Genomic DNA, 23606 nt, shown 5'->3' with positions numbered 1-23606 from the left:
ATCTTCAGAAGCCATATGATAGGTGTGGGTGAGAATGAAACAGATCAATATTTATGTCCTTTTTTACTATAAATCTCCACTTTCACTTCCACATTCTTCTTTTTTTGTTTTTGGCAATTCACATTCTCCATGCATATCGCCACCTACTGGGCAGGGAGGAGAATTTATAGTAAAAAAAGGACTTAAATATTGATCTGTTTTCAACCACACTTATCATATCGCTTCTGAAGATATAGATTTATCCACTGAAATCTTATGGATTAATTTTATGCTGCCTTTATATGCTTTTGGACCTTCAAAGTTCTGGCCACCATTCACTTGCATTGTATGGACCTACAGAGCTGAGATATTCGTCTAAAAATGCGTTGATTTAGTTCCGCAAAAGAAAGAAAGTTATATCTGTGATGGCATGAGGGTGAGTAAATGATGAGAGAATTTTCATTTTTTGGTGAACTATCCCTTTAACTTGCCCTGCCAATATTTTAACTTGCCCCACAAAAAAAATAATAATAATAATAATAATAATAATGATAATAAAATAATAATAATAATAATAATTTCATTTTTAGCAACATGTTATTTTATGTGTTTTACAAAAACATGTTTATATCTTTATTTAATGTTACATTTTCTTCACATAAAAATAATTTACTACAAATAATTTATCAGGGTAATAATTTTCCATTTTAGCTGGAAATCATACTATTATGCTACAATGATAACTCCATGTAAACAGAATTCTGCTGAAAAACCATGGCATTTAAGATTGCAAGGCATAACAAGAAATGTACATGATCTCTGAATGTAAGAAGTTGTATCATTGGCCCAGCTGGGCAAGTGAGAGCACCATTAACTGGCCCGAAACACTCTCACACTGGCCCTGGGCAAGCAGCTCATCCTTATTGTTAAGCCCTTTAGAAGCTAATACAATATAATCATAGCAATTGAAATGTACACATGCTGGCTATTTACAACTAGCCAATTCGTTTACTCATATTTACTCAAAATATACTAAATACCCAATATTTACTCGAAATTCACTCAAATAAATAAAATTGAAAAGAGATTTTAAATAAATAAAATTCAATTACATTTGAAAACAGAAACTGTGCATTATCCATTAACTAGGCTGTTGGTAGATTCTGGAATTGACACTAGTGCAGAATGACCATTTCTGTTAAATGGCCAATCAGTATCACTGTCTAAAGAACATGATTTTATCCTTGGTTTAGTTCAGAGGTGGTCTGAATGTGGTTATCAGCATGTCCAGAGAACGAGGGGACAGTGGGATGGCTAGCCTAATTGGTGGCCCTACTTCAGCCCCATATTTATCTCTCTGTGCTTCTCCAGCGGTGACCTGCGAGGGAACTCTGAAAACCGGTAATTGTCTTCTGCCAAAAATATCCCAGCACACTTAATAAAGTTACTCTTATGCATAAGAGCACAGAACCCCCCTCTGATTCAAAAGCCACATGAGGAACCAGCTGCGCCTCACACAGTCCTGCATGTGCATGCTCAAACAGCTGCTTCAGCATGACCAAACACACACTCAACACTAAACACACCTGCACACACACACATTCCCCATTTATCAAGCACATATCCCAACATAACAATAAATGCACCATTGCACTACTAGTCGTTTTTACAACCACATTATTATTATTAGGTTTTTACAGTTTCTATAGAAAATTTGAGTGGTGCTTGCCCGTGTAAAACTTGTGTTGTGGGTGGTTTTCAGTGTGTTGCTATGTGGTTGTAAGTGTGTATCGATGCAGTTGCTATGGTGTTCTGGGTGGTTGCTAGGGCATTGTTAGATGGTTGCTAAGGTATTCTGGTTGGTTTAACTGTAATTTACACTGGTCAAACATGTCAACTGTATACTTGTATATGGATGGAAAGACAATAAACCACACTAAACTTATACTAGCCTAATTCATTTCAAATCCTCTGCAGAACTTTCCACATTGAAGAGAAGACTAATTATTCATAACAAAGGTCTGACTACATAAACCCCTGATGAATATGTAGAAGTTCCATTGGCATTAGGCAAAATCTCAGATTTCCCTCCCATTGCTAGTCATTGTTACAGTGCGTTGGGTACGTTAAGGACACTGCTGAGCGTCTATGCAGCAGGTTCCCCTTAGGACGAGTAGCTGATGCCTTGGGCAAAAGAGTCACTTTAGCCTCCTTAGACTATTCATGAAACCTCACTCACAATGTCTGCTTACTGAGACACTAAGGAGAAAAAATTCCATACAGTATGTATGGACTTCAGTGATTGACATGAGTGATACCTCAAATCAGGCAGCTTGTTAAGGAAAGATGTGCTATTACTTTTCTAAGCAAGTTTACTTGGTGGATGATAAAATTGTCAAAAAACACCTACAGACTTACATTAAAGGAGGGACCTGAGCCATATCGACCAGAATATCTTGGAGGTGGGCTCTTTTTATTGAGTTTATAATTTAAAGCTGAATTTGATACAGTCTAGGGGATTTCAGAGAATTTGAGTGTGCTTTAACATTCTGTAGTAAGATGCTGAGTCAAATTTGATGGATTTAATTAAGAAAGAATGAAGATGCATGCTATGCATTACACATGTTTAGATGATACTATGCATAATGTTACTCCTCCATTCTCAGCTTTTACAGCCCAGTGTTCCACATGGAGCAATAAATTAAAATTAAATAGAAGTGCATATACCATATGATAAAGTCTTACAGTATTCTTTAGTGTTGCTATAAATAACTACACTGTAAATGTCAAATTGTGTTGTTGTTAGCCTAATTTAACCTCATGAGACCCAAGTGTGACTGCTTTGTGCCTTTTCCATTTCCCTATTTGTTTTGTAACTAGAGCATCTAATTAACATGCAAAAAAATTCTAGAGCAAATCGTTTTCCTAAAAATTGATGGCAACATATGTGGACAGCGGGACTAAGTTGTGAAATTTTAAAGAATACCAAGCAATAGAAAGTCAGATTTTTTTAATCAAATTGTTTAGTATGTTTTGACAGGAAGTTTGGATTGAATGCACTTAGCTGCATAGAGAGCTACAGGATGCTCCCTTGCTACCTTGCTCCCTATTTAGTGAATGACGTAACAGTTCGAAATGCACCTTATTTTCAACCTAACTCTATATAAATGCTCTGAAAGTAAAATATTTCAGCTTTTGGATGAACCCATTGATTCTCAATCTGATAATGCACAGTAACTATAGGATTTCCGAGGAAAACAATTTGCTAAAGTACACATTAGTGTACATTGTTTTTAACAGCGTGGCGTTTCACTATAAATCGCTCAAATTTTTAGCATATCGGATGAAAACTAGATACTCTAATCTTTTGATTCAAAACCAGATGTAGTTTTGTTGGGAGTTTCTCCCAAAGACAATTTCTGCTGTGTTCGGCGCCATGTTGTTTGGTCACATGACTCGAATGTTTAACCCTTAACTGACAGCACAGAGTCTCCTGAACTGAGATCAGTTGGTTTAAATGAATTTATATAGCGACAGTTAAATACAATGTCCACGCATGTGTACGCGGGGGTCGCACGGGGTTAAGGAAACATGTCTACCAGATCTGACCTTAAAAATGACTTTTATTGGTGTAACCCAAAGTAGTCAGGTTGATTTAATCATATTAACTAACATTAGGGTTCCCACACCTTTTGGACAATGAATTTCCATAACTTTTTCAGTCATTCGTGTTTATCATAAAAGGATTTTGAACAACCAAAATAATAATAATAATAATAATAATTTTACAGAGATTGCACTCACAAGCCATTTCTAGCATATATAGACAACATTTTAGAGCTCACAAATTTCCATGACATCTCTATGACTTTTTAAGAATTTATTTACTTGCACGACTTTACAGGCCTAGAAATTACTAAAATTACTATTTTAAAATTCCCTGACATTTGCAGGTTTTGCATGACAGTTGGAACTATTTTTACCCACACTATGCCCCACTATGGTAATTAATCATTAAAGGTGCAATATGTAAAATTTTTCATGTAATATTCACCTTTTTTTTGCCAATGTGTAAACGGCTTGTAACGCAACTTAAAAGATGAGCCCTTCCCAGACTTCCTAGGTTGCCTATTAAAGCCTGTAGACTGATTTTCATGCGAAGGGAGCGGGTCGGTTTTGCCGCGAAAATCCAAAGGATGTGACGTTTATGCGTGCTCAGAGAGCCTTGCCACAAACAGTAGCTACTCTTCCGCTATTGAGCAGCGTCAACAGACAGTCTGCAACACAAGGTAACGTTATCTTAGTGATGGAATCCAGCAAACGGCCGGCTCCCAGCACAACACCGACTCCTACACAAACTCAGAGTAAGCCAAAAAAAAAAAAACATTTATCTACTGAATCCCGTCTGGTTAAGCGGGATCGTGATCGTGGTCGAGCGAAAACTAGAGTGAACATCGGCAGGGCATTTGATTCCTGGAGGGACCTTCGTTCGGTTCCGGGGATCAAAACCGACCCTGAATTGCCGTTCTTCTTATTGGACAGGTAAGCTTACATAACTGCAAAGCATGTGAAATATAGTGCCATAAGGATTGATGTGTAATTTTAGCTAACTTGATCTTGCCTGCTAACACTGACGAATTGCAAGCTACCTTGCTTCGTAACTTTCAAATAATTTCAATGATCTTCTCTTTATACTAAAAGTCAGGTTAATGTCAATGTTAATCTGTAATTATTCAGCAAGGTAAACTACAATAATACATGAAATGAAAGCTAGACAGTGTTCAAGATAATGCAAAAGCTCCATTCATTAGTGTAACGTAACTTGGTTATACAGAAAATATATACATTCTATTATTATAAAACAATAGCACATCGATATATCAAATTGACAGTTGTGATGGAATCACATCAATACTGAATTGTGTCAACATATTTATAATGTAAAGTCTATTTTATAAAAAACTACTGTCATCATCCACCAAATTTAGCTAACAGCTATTGATAAAGCTGGCTAGCTAGCTAATGCCGACACAGACTTTCATATAAATGCAGTCAATGTATCATGCAAAGAAAAGTGATTACTTCAAACTACAGTCTCACATAGTCAGACCTATATCCACACTTTGTTTTAGCCCTGTTCCAGCACTGGAGAGTCAAATATAATATACAGTCTCAAAGTTTGTAGTAAAACAATAATAACTGTGTAATTTTAATTATACTACCTCATCTGTCAGCATGATGTCGGTGAATCACGTTCAGTCTCTTTGTATGTTACGTCATTGTTTTGGTCGATGCTCGCATCCCTATGGAGTGTGTGCACGAGCACGAGCAACAGGTAGCTGGCTGCAGTTCACTTAACGGCCACAGGTGTCATTAATAACAAGGGTTTCTGAATCTTACATACTGCACCTTTAAGAAAAAACCTTGAGTAAAATGAAAAAAATTTACATTTTGTGAAAAGAGGTTAAACATACATTTTTCCAAGTAGAGCGCTGATGCCAGGGTACAGAATGTGGAACACCTGGGCTTGGAACTTTCCTCCTGGCTTCAGTGCCAAATGTGAGCATAATTACTATGATCACAGATGGTAGCAGATGCCTCTCTGGGCTCTGTTTACTCTTCTTTGACATCAATAGATCTCAAACCGAGACGCAAACAAGCATCTTTCTGTGAGCTTTATCACCATTTTCCCTCTCAGTGCTTCACTACAGATAGAATTATGCATTATGACTGAGGTGAAGTCCATTTGTACAGTGATACATAAAGGATTTTTGGGACATGGAGAGCTAGAATCTTGTTTAATGGAATAGTTCACCCAAAAATGAAAATTCTGTCAATATTTATAATCATTTATTATTTCTCCTTTTGTGTTCCATGGAAGAAAAAAAGTCATATAGGTGTGGAACAATATGAGGGTGAATAAATAAAAATAAAATGTAAATTTTTAGGTGATCTATTCCTTTAATTAAAACATTAGATGCAGAGATGTTCTACTGGAGCGAAAGCCTCTGTTAGGTTGTGCTGTTTAATCATCGTTAACAGAGCTAAAATTGTCTGCGCAAATTAATTTAATCAAGGACGTTTCTAAATGTTCAGCATAAATGCACTGATTAAGAGCGCACTGGCTATGAATTCTTTATGTGACAAGAAATAAGTTTTTCACACAAGAAAGGGCAGCCTTTGTATTCAATATACCAAAGTCATTAAAACAGGATCTGTCTTCACTCCTTCAGTAGATTTACTCTTAATGCAACTGACCGACTAGCTTCCATTGGCGACACAAGTCGACATTTAAAAATACTGTTATCTAGCAGACTTCATGTAAGATAAAGTGAAGTATGCCAGCTCTTAAGATGGACATCCAGATCGATAGATCATATTGAGATTGTGACAGAATGACATGACATCATTCGCCGGGTTTCTGCCACAGCGAGCTGACACTCACGCAAAGGCTGCCGGGAGTTCTCCATTAAGCTTGTCACAGCCTAAATCCACACAAATCATCATATTCATAAGACATCCATCTCCACTACACAAAACCCATTTAAAATCTGACCCTCAGAACCAAAATAAAAATGTCATTATTTACTTGTTCCAACCCATGACTGCAGCCGATGAAATAAATGAGGGTGTAAGGAGATTATCAGTGTTGGGGAAACAACTTTGAACTGTAGTATGCCAAGTTACTCATAAAATAGTTAAACTACAGTCAAGCTAACCTTTAAAATGCAAAAAGTAGCTCACTACATTGAGGCTGCTTAAGGGAACAAAATTGTTAAAAATACATTTAATTGTGCATTGAGGGTATTTATCTGGCACAAAAACAATGAGAATGGCTGTTAGGCTGACAGCACTGAACTTGAACAGATGAATTATTAAATACAACTAATAATACTAAAAATAAAACTGTAATGAACAGAAGCATTTAACTAAATATTTTGCCATAGAAAGACAGGGACTGATTCAGACTAATCTCATGAAAATTAAGTGACTGGCAACATTTTTGCTAAATGAAATTACGTGTTTTATTACACGTATCCCGGCAGTTTCAAGGTGAAATGTCCACTGTGTGATGCTAAACAGATCTTCCAAACAGATGAGGCTTCTTCCAAACAGATGAGGCTTTTTAAGGTTAATGCTCTATCGAGTTTTAAATAAACAAAACCTACATCCCAACCCAAATCCTTAAACCTAATCTTAAGCAATAGTGTTATAAAAAGCAAATGTGAGGTGAAAAACAATTGCTGAAGCAACCATGTAATTTTGTGGTGCTTCTATGAAACTTTCGCCTCATGAGTTTTTGTGTTTCCCCTACTATAATCACACTCAAATTAGCTTATAAAAAGTAGTTGGTTATGTAATGTGTGGTGGGGTGAGAAAGAGACAGACACAGTGGGTGTGGCGTCAAGCCTCGGAGAGGCATTTTTTGGAAATAATAATCAAAGCAACATGTCCATAAAGGGGAATAATAAAGTGTCCAATCTGGGAATCTGGCATCCTCGCAGTGAGACGGGGCTCCGTGAAGGGTGGGGTAGTGTCTTTGGAATGGCCCAGGCATGAGCTGGGTCCGTCGGTTGCACACGCTCCCCTCCAGGGTCCACGGCGTGAGGGGCGGAGACGTCCTTGGTGGCCTGTCTTCCCAGGCCTGCGGCAGGTGAGAGGGGAAGGCAGCCCGGCCTCTAGACCGTCGGCCGCGATGTGTGCAGTTCTCCCCCGGCGACTCATCTAATCAGCCTGGGGGTCCGAGGAGCGGGTCCGGTGGCGCATCAACTCGTCCGAACACTCCCAGCTCTGGTCCTGGGCGTGCGAGGATGCTAGTGTGTGCACACATGGAGATTTGAAGCCGGCTCACCGAGAAGAGGTGCGCACTTCACAACAGGTGTGTTTCATTCACCGCTGTCAGAATGAGGCTTATTAATTATGCACCTCTTCTCGCTCTCCTGCCCAACTCCCTTCGTAAGCCTGGCTGAAGGGCAGCCCTAAGAGGTGGGGCGATTATGACGAGCCGGAGGGGTGGATCATTCCGCCACATCTCCAAACATTACAATTAGTGTTGTCAGTCAAACTAAATATTTAATTGCGCTTAATCACATGATTTGTACGAGTTAACTGCAATTAATCAAAAAATTTTAAGGTGCTAAATTTGGACTCACTATATACTTCTTTTTCTGTCAAAATGAATTCAGTTTCTTAGAAAAAAAAAAAGAAAACAATATGTATCAATAAAGTTTTATTTATATTTTCAAAACAAAGCATTCCACAGTATAAAGACAGAAATGCACTAAAACAGAACCAATTCAAGTAACATTAAACTAGGGATGGAACGATACCATTTTTACTCTTCCGATCCAATTCCGATACCTGAACTATCAGTATCGGCCGATACCGATCCCTATCCGATACCAGAGTTGTTTTTTCCTTAATGACTTTAGAACATCTATAATTCACTGTGTGGAACTGATTGGGAGTACTCTTTGTGTAAAGAAACAAAAACCTCTAACAATACATTATTTCATTATAAAATAGGAAAACAAAAAAATATTACATAAGAGCATGTGCAAACTTTATATTTAACAAGTCTGCAGGATGCAGCAGGAAAAATAACAGTAATTCCAGTGAAAGTCTTCAGCAGAAAAGAACCCAGTTCTCTTTACACATTTTAACTTCTATCATTAATAAATAATAATAATAATAATAATAATAATAATAATAATTTTACGATACATTGGTAATACATTTCACTTGTAATTTCTTAAGGCTTTTATTTTGAAAGTCCGGCACTGAGTGCTCCAGGAAGTCTGTGTTTGAATGTTTGTTTGTAGGCGAATTTACAGTAGTGTGATACGCTTGTCCGGTGCCGTTCTCAATGCATGTTATAGGCGGACCGAACTATTGATCATCTTCATCTGAGATGGAGTTTGTGTGAAGTGACCACATATTGCGCTGAGCAGCGCATCATGAGCCTCTGCGCATTTATGTGTGTGTGTCAGCAGAGTGGAGCTCGTTCAGTAAAGCGTTGTGCCAGAGACTACATAGCTGTGCATGCTGACTGTATATTTATAATTAAACACAGCCTTTTGCAATTCATAAAGCTCTTGGATGATTGTAAGTGCCTAAATAAAATGCACGAGTTCTATGGACTACTTTAATGGTGATTTGAAGATTATTTATGTCATTCTTTGAGCTTGACAGTAACATCAATGACCAACATGCGGTATCGGATCTGGATCAGGCTCTTGTTGGACCGATACCCGATCCGGGTAAAAACATCAGTATCGGACCCGATACTGATCCAGGTATCGGATCGGTGCCATCCCTACATCAAACGTTTCCCAAAGTCTAAGTAGGAGTTTGGCTAATTGAAAGAACTAGTCCCCATAGGTTGCGTATTCATTGCAATGGGCATTAAATCTCTTAAACACTCATCCTCCACCATACTAATTGAGGATATCCACTTTGCTACAGCAAACATGAAGTCGCATTTACATGATGTGCCGCTTTGAACTCCACATGAAACGTGCTGCAATGAAAGTCTTGTTTTGCTTTCAGCACTGACACAGTCCATGTAGTGATACTTCATCCGAATTGTCCGGTAAGACAGAAGCGCAACGCGACGCTGGGGAAATGCTGATAATTCACTCCAGAGAGTCATATGAATGTGCCTTATCACAAGTCCCATCTGGGTTTTTTTTTTTTTTTTTAAATTACATAAGAGGTCCTTTCTTCATCACTTGATGATTTACACGGAATCACTGTTGTGTGTGTGTGTGTTTGTGGTGTGTGCATCAGTGTAATAATGTCCCCTGACACACTGCAAAGGTTCCGCTCTATTTCAACCAGTGTTTAGAACTCACATGGAGCTGAATAAATGTCAGAATTGGTAAATCCATCGAAACAAACTGATTTTCTAAAATGAATTGGACTTTCAATCCTACTTGACAAAGACAGGACATTTTAGGATAGCATTCTTGGTTTTGTACCTATGTTTTTTTTTTTTTATGTTTACATACAATGAAAGTGAATGGTGACTGAAGCTGTCAGTCCCTATTATTCTGCCTAACATCTTCTTTTGTGTTCCACAGAAGAAAGTTATACATGCAATGACATGAAGGTAAATGATGACAGAATTTCCCTTTTTGGGTGAACTATCCTTTGAAGTTAGAAGCGTCACTTCTTTTAGTTAGTTACTCCAAAACACTAGAGTTTGTGATGGAAAATCTTGATAACATTGCACTTAGTGTCACTAGTGCCATAGCTTTTCTGTCTCTCCCCATTAAAGAAATGGCAACATGGCCACAGCAGACTTGGAAGCCTTCATTAATTTGTCATGACAGGGAAACCATTTGAAAGACTGGTTAAGTACATGCCTCTAAATATTGGAGGTTGTGAGGGAGATGGCCTTAAGATCCAGCGGTCATACCTGGGGGGTGCTGATGGCATGACTGCTCCGATTAGTCTTTATTCCCGACGGGCCATTTTTTTTTTACAGCTACTTAAACACATTTGCTAGAACAGCCTTACAACCCTATCAAAAGATGATATATTAACAGATTACACAAGTGAAATGTGTCACATTAACTTCACTTAATCTAAGCCTATAACTGTGAGTGTCATGATGAGGGTGTTGATGACATGTTTGGAGATAAACATCTGATGTCGAAGACATGATTAACTGGCAAAGTTTATTGCAATGTCAGACAGACTCCAAACGCCAGGTGTTTCAAATTAATCTACAACCGAATGCCTCTTTTTTTAATGTTGTTATTTGATTAAACTTCGGTCTGAAAACATTGGATTTCTGGTGAGATATTTTCTGTAGACGTAATAAACCCCTTCAGGGTGACACAAGAGCTGGAGCCGTATGTATAAAGCTGCTTAAGAGTAAAATTTTAAGTGTCAAAATTCTAAGAATGACGTAATTTTGCTTTGAATGAACAAGTGTGATTCATGAAGATTCATATGTTTTAAGACTTGGCTCCTGAATTATTTAAGAGTGCTGGGGAGGTTTCCTAAGCAAGATTTACATGGTGACGACGCATTTTCCAACAAAGAAAGAATGTGTTTGAAAGTGGATTTACGGCAAATGTGATTCATAGTGAAATTCATCAACACATTTTTTTAATTGCATCACATTTTTACATTGAATAAATACATTAAAACTCATTATTGTGGGGGTTCATGTAGCTCGAGTGGTAGAGAATGGCACCAGCAACATCAAGATCATGGGTTTGATACCCAGGGAACACACAAACTGACTAAATGTATATCTCGAATGAACTGTATTAAGTCGTTTGGATAAAGCATCTGCCAAATGCATAAACATAAATGGATGGAGCATTTGTAAAAATCAACGGGCTACATCCCTAGGGCTGCAACAAATAATTGATAAAATCTAAATATCACTAAAATTATGATCATTTAAATGATGAAAATAATCAACAATGATTTTAATTATGATTAGTTGGATATCTTTGCTCTGGCACAGAGATCCTCCGTCAGAGAAGTTTAACTCCACCACATAACTTACATTTTACCGATTCATTCTTATTTGAAGATATTATAAACTCAAAGTCATGCAAGCTTCGATTTACATTTTGCAAAACAACTTGTCCTAACAGCAAGCGAATACTAATCAACTTCAAATAGTCTTACTTCATGGAGCGAGTGTGCACACATGCGTGTCAACCAAATGGAGCGCAACGACAGGGATAGGGGCTGAAATCATTCTGACTAAAATATTGATTATGTTAAAATATTGCTTATATGTTGAATGTCAGATTTACCTCTAAATTGAAGCATGTAACAGAAAACTTACATGTAACGCAAGTAACAATTTAAGTAACTGTAATGGATTATAACGAAGAGTTTGTTTTATTATCATTTAATGTAGTAATTTTAATTGTCTTCTGCATAAAAACTGTGGACAAACACTTGTTATTTTGTTTTGATAATGTGAAAAGCAATATGCAATATAACTTTTTTTGCACACAATGCATAGTGTTCAGTTTTTTGTACCTTCAATTTGTACACTGTTTAGAGAAGAACGTGGGCAAAATGTGGAATCATATTTTAAAATACACATAAATAAAAACTGCCTTTCTCATTTGATTAATCGATAAATTAATCAACAGATTAACTTATTATCAAAATATTGTTTTAGTATGTGTTGCTGTGTTGTAGTCAAGACCAGCTCATCCGAGTCCATGTCCAGTCCGAGACCAGAGTAGGTGGTGTTCGAGTTAAGACCGAGACCAGAAGAGGGTCGAGTCCGAGTCGAGACCGAGACCAGTAAAGGCTGAGTCTAAGATGGCTCAGCATGGCAATACAAACTACCAGCTTCTGTATACTACAGTATTATATTCCATTCAAGTCAAGTAAACATTTCTGCTTTACAAAATACAGTATTACTGTACTATAACTAAAATGGGCCTAAAAACCAAACAATAATGTATTAAATATGACAAAGTTTATGCAGAAAGTGAATATAAACATTTACATTCAATTTGTTAACAATTTCCTTAATTGCACTACTACATTTCATTCATTGTAAGTCAAGTCATCTCTGCTTACTTTTGCCTGCAAGATCTCGGGGTATGCACAGAAACCGTTTTTTCTTTTTTTTTCAGAAACCATTCCATTCTGAAGACACTGAGAGAAGTATTTTTACATTTTCTTCAGTATGTGTAGCATTCATGTAACTAATGGCTAAAGCATGTCAAAAACACTAGAGGCCGTTCAGACCAGTGCAGTGCAACGAACCCAGATAACACACATACGTCTCCAAGATGTCTGTTTTAGATCTTTTCATCTGGAAAACATCTAACATCTGATAAACATCTTAAAAAGATCAGATTTACAATCATTCTAAATCATAATTGTCTCAAAGACATTTGCGAAATGTCTGATTGACATCCGAGACACCAAGATACTTATTGACATACATGCTATAGACGTATTGCAGAAGAGCAAACAACATAAAATAGACGTCTTCCAGATGTAAACACACATCAAATAGACATCTGGGTGTTGTACGTGTGCTATCAGGGAAAAGACTATAACACAGGTCTCGAGACACGTTTTTAACAGTTGATGTTCCTTTTAACTTGACAAAATAACTTTACAAAAATTGGGGTGCTCCTGCACGAGATGCCAAAAACACAGTGATATGTAATGCAATGGTCAAAGACATCCGTTTAGCATGTTTAAACAACTGAAAAACAGCATGGGTGGACACAATAATGTGTTTGGTGTGAACAGCCCCCTATTAACAAGACACAGCACCAATGGAAGCTTCTCAAAGTTACCTCTCAAAAAAGCAGTCTTTTGTGGACTGTAGGTAAATATCCACTTTATCCAACGATTAGTTTGTTTTCCATTTTCTAAAATATCCCGATGCTGTTTTAATGAGTGAGAAGCAGCTGCAAATTATTCAGTGAGATAGCAGAGTGATAAAAGACATGAAACTAGCACAGCTATAATAGTGTTGCGGTTATTATGCCAAAAATTTCACACCACTTGTTTTCTGACAACTATGCACGAAAGTCAACACATAATGTGACACCATCTTTGCAGACTCATCAAATTGTTTGATCAAATTGTCAGATTGAAAGTTCTGCTACTGAAATCAGTCTGTTTACCGAAATTCGAACCACTGCCCCCAGAAGCTATCAGTGTTGTTGAAGTGAAATGTCCACAGAGTGCCACCAAAAATTATGCAATAAAGTCAACAGGAATGCATATTTTATTAACCCTAATCCCTAATCCAAACCCCAACCCTAAACCTAAACATCAGTAGAGCAAAAATGTCATTTTAAAGCAAAAATGTGAACAAGATTACTTCCTGGTTTCCATGGGACCAGAATCTGTGTCTTGGAGAGTGCTCGTGTTATGCGCTATAAGTAGCACCACTGGACAAGGTGAACACATTTGAATTGGTGCAAAAATGTCTGATGGGGGATGGCGCTTGTCAGTAATATGGCAGAATGGGGTTGATTTCAGGGTACATGAACATTCAGAAAAAGCCTTTCAATTCCCACGTGATCATTTTGGTCTTTGCAGCGTAAACGATGCTATAAATGGTTAATTAAATGCATGAAAGATAAGACCAGTCACAATTCAGTATGCAAATATTACAATGACATCATCATTGCATTAACATTTTGAGTGCTGAACATTCTATCAATATGAGTCAGTGGGAGATTTACAAACACTACTATAAATTTTCCTAAAAAGAATAAAGAATACAAAAATAGCACATCTAAGGCTGAAATTATCCACACAAAAAAGTTTGAATGGAGTCTGTACGTTAACAGGCAAGGCTGAATTAATTGTAAAAAACTGTGAAGAAAAAACAGAAAGGAACAAAAAAAAAAGGCTGACAAGCACTCTAATAAGCTTCTCTGTAGAGTGAAATGTGAAGCAGAGCTTGTCAGTGTATGAAATTATAATAAGAGTTGCTTCTGTCTTGGAGAACACCATGTGACTACATAGTTGGTACTCTATTTATGGCTGTAGCTAAATCATACATTTACCTATGTTGAGCAACGTTAAATATGAAAGAATTCAAAAAAAGAAACAGCAGCCTTGCCTTAAAACATAATCTGTCGAAACAGAGAAGAGCCCACTAACCCTGCATTTTTTGCGAAAGGTGTTGTCATAGCAACTAAAAGTAAAAATAACACATAATAACACACAGTTTTCAGCTTCGAAGGAAATAAAACAGCACTAAACAGGCACAAACAGACTATTCAAAAATGATCAACAATTACGCACACTAGTACTAATTAAGTCAACCAATCTAATTTAGTCTAAATTTGTCTTTTCATCCATTCATTATTTCAATAGGCTATCATTGCACGGCCCTGCCTTTTATTCATGTAAGCAATTAATGCTTGTCAGGATAATGATACATATAAGAGCAATGTTTCCGCCCCGGTAATTATTTAGCCCATGAGCTAGCACAAGTCTGTTTAAGTCTTTGCCTTTAAAGTGACTATTATGTTTTCAAAAGATACTCTTCAATATATCCTCTGTCCCAGCTACAAGCAAAGGGTATTCCTTCCGAACAGTGGGTATTTCCTCCATAATTTATACATGCGAACTGGAGGCAGGGGACTGTCTAGTCTACGGCTACATAAACACAGCAGCATAGTTTTGCATTCTCTCGCAATACGTTTTGCATTCCCTCACAATAGTTTGCGTTCTCTCACAATTATTTTTGGGTTCCCTCACAATAGCTTTATCCATATATTACAAAAATGAATGGTTTTACTATAGTAACTATATGTTAATGATATTTTTAGTAAAACCATCATAATAATACAGGAAAACCAAAACTATGTTAATAAAAATAATCATTCTGCCAAAAAAAAAAAAAAAACGAAAAAAAAAAACATAGTTACAAGAGTTTTACTACAGTAATACCCTTGTTATTTTGTGGTTGCATTTAAAACCATGGTTTAGGGCAGGGATCGGGAACCTTTTTTCACTGAGGAGCCCATTTTTAATTTTTTGGTTGATGCATTTTTTTCGAAAGAGCCATAGCACAAACTAATAATTTACTATTTTCAAAAAATACAGTTTTTCATTAAAATAAAATGTTTATTATGCCCACAGACTACTCAAAAACATAAATAAAAAGCAAATATGCAACAATTAATAGGTTACATGTTGTAATATGGACATGAGTACATGTGTTTGTGCGGGTCTCCATAAAATTACTTCATTTTACAATTGTTCATGAAAAAGTTCACTTCCCTTTTGTGCTGGGCGATGTAAAATAATATTTGAAAGATAATCATCTTAAAAAATATCACGATATCCGATTATATCTTCAACCCCCCTGCCGAGGGTCATTGAATATATTTGCTTTATTGATTTTGCTTTAAAAATTAATTTATTGAAACACGAAAAACTTAAATAAAATACATTTCTAAATTCAAATTGCACTTTATACAAATTGAAAAAGCAATTAAAATAACAATGTGATCAAAAAATCTTATATATAACCACCTCCCCAAATCTAAACATTTACTGTCTCCAACGGCCATCACGCAAGCATCAGTCAATGACAACAGGTGAAAAATTACTAATAGCCTACAAATTAAGAACTAAAGACAATTATAAATATAAAGATAATAATAACACAAATCATAATAAATAAGCCTAATAAATTCCCACGTGTTCCCAAAAAAATGCTGCCAAATGTATGTTCTTATCGAATGTGTTTGTATTGTGTTTTGGTAATACAGTTAATGCTGCCTAAGAAAATAAAACAGAACTCAATTTTAGGTTCAAGGTGTCTTATAATATTTTATGATTTAATCACTTCCGTCTTTGTTTCTTTAATACAAATATATATATTATATATAACAGAGTTGCGTTCACAATGCTTAAGAGTGAACTGCTCCGTGGAAATAAATCGAAACTCACAGCACCTTCTGAGATGATCAGAGATCATTTGCAGCATTCTCGTGCAGCATGCGCATTTTTGTGTCTAATTTCTTGTCATATATCACTCCGAGAAGTCTTACAGGTCACTCTGCACAGTGGCTGGTACATCAGCAAAATTACCCGCCACTGTGCATGAAAAATCTGCATTTGGCGGGTGTTAATTTCAAACCTTCTTCACCAGGAGTAGGCTGTACCACAAATTCAGGAGAAAGGAAATCAAAACAGTGTCATTGACTTCAAGCTTTGCAATCACACCCACACTTTCTACAGGAAAATTATATCTAGAAAGTTTTAAACGATCATGTGTTGGTAAATGGTGAGACACCCGGTGAGCCACTTGATTTTGAACAAAGAGCCACTTGTGACTCGCGAGCCACAGGTTTCCAACCCCTGGTTTAGGGCTTTCAACAGGGCCGAGAAACTACATTCGAATTTGTCACTGAAATATTAAAATTTTATTCGAATTTTAAATAAATGATTTCAGGTAGGGGGAAAAATCTTCTAGACATTTGATTTTTAAACTGAAATTATCTTCTATGTCCCCAAGAGTGTGCAACGAATCAATATAATCCTATCAGCAGCACCATGTCATAGCTATTGTTTATTGCAAAGAACATATCTTGTTGAGCCTGGGTAGCTCAGTGGTAAAAGATGCTGGCTACCACCCCTGGAGTTCTCTAGTTCGCTAGTGACTCCAGCCAGGTCTCCTAAGCAACCAAATTGGCCCGGTTGCTAGGGAGGGTAGAGTCACGTGGGGTAACCTCCTCGTGGTCACTATAATGTGGTTCGTTCTCGTTGGGCGCATGGTGAGTTGAGCACAGATATCACGGTGGATAGCAGGTTGATGGTCTAAGACGCGGAGGAAACTGGGATTCATCCTCCGCCACCCGGATTGAGGCGAATCACTACGTGACCACGAGGACTTAAAAGCGCACTGGGAATTGGGCATTCCAAATTGGGTGAGAAAAAAAAAGAACATATCTTGTTGTTAACAAAAGTGTGTAAAATTATAAAGTCAACAGTAGCCTGTACAATTGCCATAGTACTACCACGGACTCAAGCATCATAATACCGCCTGCATCACAATTTTTCAATAAATACAGTTGTACGTATACTTATGCAGCGAGACGCTCATAAGAACAAGCCAAGGCATAGTCAAGACACAACTGCCAAAGACCTCCACCTAAGGGGCCGTTCACTCTGAACACGTCCATCTTTCTGTGTAAGCACGTGCTAGGCTAGACAGACGTATTTGACTGTTGCGCCATGTCTAGCTGTTTTTTCAGCATCTCGTGTAGGAGCAATGCATTTTTTAGATGCTGTCTCTTTAAAGAAGACCCACGTTCTGTTTTAATCTTTGCACTAGGTTGACGGTGTAATTGGATATTGTGATTTTTTTTTTGTTGAAAAAATGTCTTGCATATCGCCCAGCCCTACGTGGGAACAAAACAAATTCATTCACACACATTCAAAGTCTTTACCCTTCTGAAGCAGCTAAACTGGGTCCTGGGATGAAAGGTAATAAAACACCAACATTAAAAAAGGGAAATAGAAAAGGGCTTCAGTTCGGTTATTCATTCAAACAAACATTACTCACTCCACTCCTGTAAGATGTTGTATGAACAGCACAATTCGAGCATCACACCTGTTAGTAATGGTTGTCAATCCTAAACACTAGCGTGTGAACAAACTGTATTAGCACTTGTCCATCGCAAAAGAGGAAGGCAAGACATGAAAAACAGATCATTTGAATTATGTTTCCTCAAACTCAAATGGGTCTTTAGAAACAGCGTCAGCCAGAAAGCATGGCCTGTGTTTGCCTCTTCTTATGGCCCTTCTCCAAAAATAACATTTTTTTATATTTTTTTGTCAAGCAATGAGGATGCAACTTTTGTAGACTGGCCTAAATATTTGCATTGCCAAACAACATAGATGACCTTTGGTCAGGGCTACCTTGGCCATATTTAAACCACAGTGCCTCTTGTTTACATCAGTGCGAAATGGCTGGCAGGAGAGATAAAGAAAGAGAGAGAGAGAAGGGGAGGGGGGGTCATTTAAAAAACAAGATGCTAGAGAAGGCAGTTCTGCCTAACAAAGACACTTGGGGCATCTATACAGCTCGTAATTGAGTTCATACATCTGTCTAAGACTAAGGCATCACTAGGCCTGTCACCATAATTATGTTATCGACTTATCGTACGATATATGGAAGTGACCTCGATCATTTTTGCTGACCTCGATATTGCCCACTGTGTTTACATGCGTGATCGTTTACATAAGAATGAATGTCACCAACATTTTAGCCAGTCGCGCTGCTTCTGTCCTCTCGTCTGCTCTCTGTGTCGGAGGCGAGGCTCAGGCAGCTCCTCCACACACACAAAGCGGACAGCGACAGGTGAAGATTACGTGTAACTCGAGGCTAATAGGTGTTTTAATAGGTGTTTTCCCTGAAGACAGCATAATTCCAGCCAGAAAGTTTGGAAGAATAAGTCCAAATGGACTTGGTTTCAAAGCTGCATTCCACAGCTACCGGTGTGGGAACATTTTGGCTTTAAGCCGAATGAGAGAGGAGAGCCCATTAACGTGAACGAGCCGGTATGTCGACTTTGTTTAAAAACAGTGACAACGAAAAGTGCCAATACAACTAACCTAAAAGCTCATCTAAAACATAGCCATCCCATCCAGTTTTCTGAGCTGGGAACAAAAACCGCAGTTGGAGATGGAGAGGGGCCTTCCCGATTTTTTTTGACATTCCAATTCCAATGTCTGAATATTCTTAAGAATTAAAAGTTCATTGCTCTTTGAAAGGGTGTACTTGCATTATTATGCTATTATATTATCATTATATCAGTGGCATCTTAAAATGACAATAATATCGTTTATCGCAATTATTTCTGGGACAATATATTGTCCAACAAAAGTAGTTATCGTGACAGGCCTAGGCATCACACTGGACTAATGAGAAAGTAAAAGGATACGAGGCACGGAAAAAGCAAGCATTAGAGTGAATGAGCTGAGGTGCATCGGGTGTTGGCTTTGAATGGAAATGTCAGATACTAATGATCACAAATCTAAAGGATCAACCTTGTCAACCCTTCGGATAGTCTACGATGCTGTCAGCTGCCAGCTCAGTGAAAATCCAATTTTGCTGGATCTGCAGAAAACAAAGATTTTCATCTTTTCGTTCTAACGATTAGGGATTCCAGGGCTCAGCTGTGAAAAGCAACAAAATTGACAGAGCTATAAAGGTAATTTGTAAGCACATCACTAAACAGTGTGAAGCATCTATGTCCAAAGGCGAACCTTAAAACACCTTGCAGAGTTCCCACACCTTTTGACCAGTAAATATGCATGACTTTTCCAGTCACTCATGATCACATTTAAATTTGACATGTATGCATTTAGCAGATTTCTACATTATCAAGAATCTTTCATCATTTATTTGACAACTTGTGTGTGTATACATCATTTACAGTGCTATAAATATAAGTGTAAACTCAATTTGCAAATACAGCTCTGAAAAAATTTAAGAAACCACTGCAAAATTATCAGTTTTTCTGGATTTCCTATTTATAGGTACTGTATGTGTTTGAGTAAAATTAACATTTTTATTTTATTCTATAAAGTACTGACAACATTTCTCCCAAATTGCAAATAAAAATATTGTCATTTAGAGCATTTATTTGCAGAAAATGACAACTGGTCAAAAATATGCAGTGTTTTCAGACCTCGAATAATGCAAAGAAAACAAGTTCATAATTCATTTTTAAACAACACAATACTAATGTTTTAACTTAGGAAGAGTTCAGAAATCAATATTTGGTGGAATAACTTTAATTTTCAATCACAGCTTTCATGCGTCTTGACTCTACCAGTGTTTCACTTTGCTGTAGGGTGACTTTATGCCACTCCTGGCGCAAAATTAATTCACGATTCATGCGTCCTTCACTAAGACGAATCTGCCCGATTCCAACCTTGCTGAAGCACCCCCAGATCATCACCGATCCTCCACCTGGTCATCTAATGGTTAGACGGAGATTTAGAGAGGCCTTCAAGCCACAGTGTATCGCACCCACTGTGAAATTTGGTGGAGAATCAGTGATGATCTGGAGGCAAGGCTGGAATCGGGCAGATTCATCTTTGTGAAGGACGCATGAATCAAGCCACGTACAAGTTTATCCTGGAAGAAAACTTTCTTCCTTCTGCTCTGACGATGATCCCCAACTCTGAGGATTGGTTTTTCCAGCAAGACAATGCTCCATGCAAAACAGCCAGGTCAATCAAGGTGTGGATGAAGGACCACCGGATCAAGACCTTGTCATGGCCAGCCCAATCTCCAGACCTGAACCCCATTGAAAACCTCTGGAATGTGATCAAGAGGAAAATGGATGGCCACAAGCCATAAAACAAAGCTAAGCTGCTTCAATTTTTGCGCCAGAAGTTAAATAAAGTCACCTAACAGCAATGTGAAAGACTGGTAGAGTTAAGACGCATGAAAGCTGTGATTGAAAATCAGGGTTATTCCACCAAATATTGATTTCTTAACTCCTCTTAAGTTAAAACATTAGTATTGTGTTGTTTAAAAATGAATATTAACTTGTTTTCTTTGCATTATTCAAGGTCTGAAAACATGGAATGTTTACTTTTATTTTGACCAGTTGTCATTTTCTGCAAACAAATGCTCTAAATGACAATATTTCTATTTGGAATTTGGAAGAAGTGTTGTCAGTACTTTATAGAATAAAACAAAAATGTTCATTTTACTCAAACACATACCTATAAATAGTAAATCCAGAGAAACTGATAATTTTGCAGTGGTCTCTTAATTTTTCCCAGAGCTGTATGTTTTTGTTTTTCCAAATCGGTGAACAAATAAAATGTATGCCTCTTGGCACAGACCATTTCAACTTCATCGAGTTAAAAGGGGCGACTGGGAAATGAACTGAAAAACAAACTCTATCAGCCCCACTGAAATGATAAAGCTGCAATGAGTACGAGCCATAAATCTTTAATTTCACAGCCATACATATTTCCCTGCAATTACAGATGCACTGCCCACTGCCAGCAAAAGAGGGTGCTGTTGCTCAAGATAAACTTTTCTCTTGCCATTATCAACCGTATATTGCGTTAAATCGCAATATAACGCTTGAGAAAAAAATAAAAAGAAAGATGCAATTACAAGAATTTTAAAAAGACCGTCTTTAAGTGTACACCTCACTATATCCTCCACATTTAAAAAGAAATGCACGATTGTGGGAGCGTGCATGACATGTGTCATCTTTCTCCTTGAAAGGGCAACGATCACCTTGAACTAGATTTGAGAGAAAACACCAGTCATAGAGGGTAAAGGTGTTTGCATGAATGTGTGTGTAGCTCTGTGCAGTATCAAAACCGCTGGCCTCAAACACACACGTGAGACATGCGGAGCGCGTGCGGGTGCGCTATTGCGCGTGTGTTTTGAATTCAAATGTAGCAGCTAAATGCAGAGCAGATACCGCAGAATGCCAATGAACTTCTGCAGTTTCACGTTTAAATCATCATGTGTTACCAACATCAGCTGTTGCGTCTCAAGTTTGTGTTTATCGATATTGCATGAGATTGCTTTTAAAAATACTGCTTCGTATAGATCAGAACACATAACACCAATGGAAAACTGTAACATGCAACATACCATGTTTACTTCGGAGACCATGTCTATGCTGGCTATGTCTATATTCATTCCCACCGCCACCGGAGCTCCTGGTGGAGAAAAACGAAATATGATTTAAAATGATTGCGTGCACATTCACTTTTACCTTCAGACATAGACTGTGCTCAATTACACTACACCTCATTATTATTCTATATATATGCGCTATATAAATATATAAAACACCAGCACCACACATTCACGTGGCATTGCGCATGAAATTGTTGATTTGTTACAACCACTAGAGATGAGCACACAAGTGCAACTGCACGACTGACAAATGAACAGTTAGACGTGTCCTTGTATCAATAACAGCTTGATTCACATGTCTGCGTTTGCATCAAATGTGTGCATGGTTGTAAAGCATGACGTTTCAATTACTGTCAAGATGCAACAAAAGTTGCACTGCAGATTTAATTGATCCCCAAGTTAAGATTCCCTCTCTCGGAAATGCTCGATTGGATAAAATGTCAAATAAACATGCGTTGATTTCTCTCATGCATTGACATGCACGCCTAGTTAGAGACTGTGGTGAATGAACAAGGTTTGCATGAGTAATTGGACATGTTAGTGCGCGCGACAGCACAAATGCAAGAATTATGTGAATTTTACCCATGCATTACCTCCAAAATCTGGCCTTAGCCGAATGTCGTATCCTTTCATGAGTCTGTCCACGGTGTCTTTGACCACTGGCATATTGCTCGGGTCTCTACTACTGCAAAAAAATATCATGAGATATTGTTAAAATCTTCTTGCATTCAAAAAACACATTTTCTTGGGGGAAAAAATCACAAAACGCTACCATACCTTTGCGCGCACGCCACTGCCACGATTAACGGACATAATAAGAGGATGTGCGGGGGTTTTCCGATACTCTCCATTGCAACAGTTCTGATGGGGTTTTGGATCTGATGATGAAGACACCGCACGTCCAACTTACTGGAGCCAGTGCAGTGAAGGCAATGAGCTGCGCATGCGCAAACGTAAGCTCGAGATCAAAGAGCAGCTCTTGATGATGCTGGATGAGCTGTTTCCATTGCGGGGGGAAAATTAAAGGGACGACTGAATAAACCAAGTCAAGAAAAGGAGGCATCAGGTGATCTTTATGCAGCATTTATACTCCTGGATGAGTCTGCATCCAACTAGACAGGTTAGTGAAGGGTCCTGAAGGTGACATGAATGGGTTTAATAATGAAACTAAACTTAAAATGTCTTAAAATAACAAACATGCATTAACTAAATTCAAAACCATTTTTAATTCCAAAGTTATTAACATTTTAATTAAGGGTTTTAAAAGAAAGAGCTAGAGTTTTTCCTTAATATTTTATATTGTGAGAGAAAGAGGGAAACATATTCAACATATTACAGTTAAAGACCCTGTGAAATCACTTGACATGCAGAGTGCTCCTGCCTTAACATTCCTGAAACAGGAAGTTGAAGGGCTCGTCCGTTTTTTAAATAGCCATGAACCATGATTTGCTATTTG

At 37.7% G+C, this 23606-nt stretch overlaps 1 protein-coding gene across 2 annotated transcripts in view; it reads right to left on the bottom strand.

Annotated features, from left to right (window-relative positions):
- Window positions 1-23066, bottom strand: part of gabrb2a (gamma-aminobutyric acid type A receptor subunit beta2a) — a 65471-nt gene extending 42405 nt beyond the window's left edge. For both annotated transcript variants that reach the window (XM_051650186.1, XM_051650187.1), the window contains exons 1-3: window positions 22928-23066; window positions 22744-22835; window positions 22103-22170 (exon numbers count right to left, since the gene is read on the bottom strand). In XM_051650186.1, coding sequence (XP_051506146.1) covers window positions 22103-22170; window positions 22744-22835; window positions 22928-23001 — 234 coding nt within the window. In that variant the 5' untranslated portion in view covers window positions 23002-23066. The remainder of the gene's footprint in view (window positions 1-22102; window positions 22171-22743; window positions 22836-22927) is intronic.
- Window positions 23067-23606: the final 540 nt, after the last annotated feature.

The sequence above is a fragment of the Myxocyprinus asiaticus genome, chromosome 22, assembly GCF_019703515.2.
Source record: "Myxocyprinus asiaticus isolate MX2 ecotype Aquarium Trade chromosome 22, UBuf_Myxa_2, whole genome shotgun sequence".
NCBI lineage: Eukaryota > Metazoa > Chordata > Actinopteri > Cypriniformes > Catostomidae > Myxocyprinus > Myxocyprinus asiaticus.
Note: the sequence above shows the minus strand (reverse complement) of the source record. Positions and strands in the feature narration are given on the sequence as shown.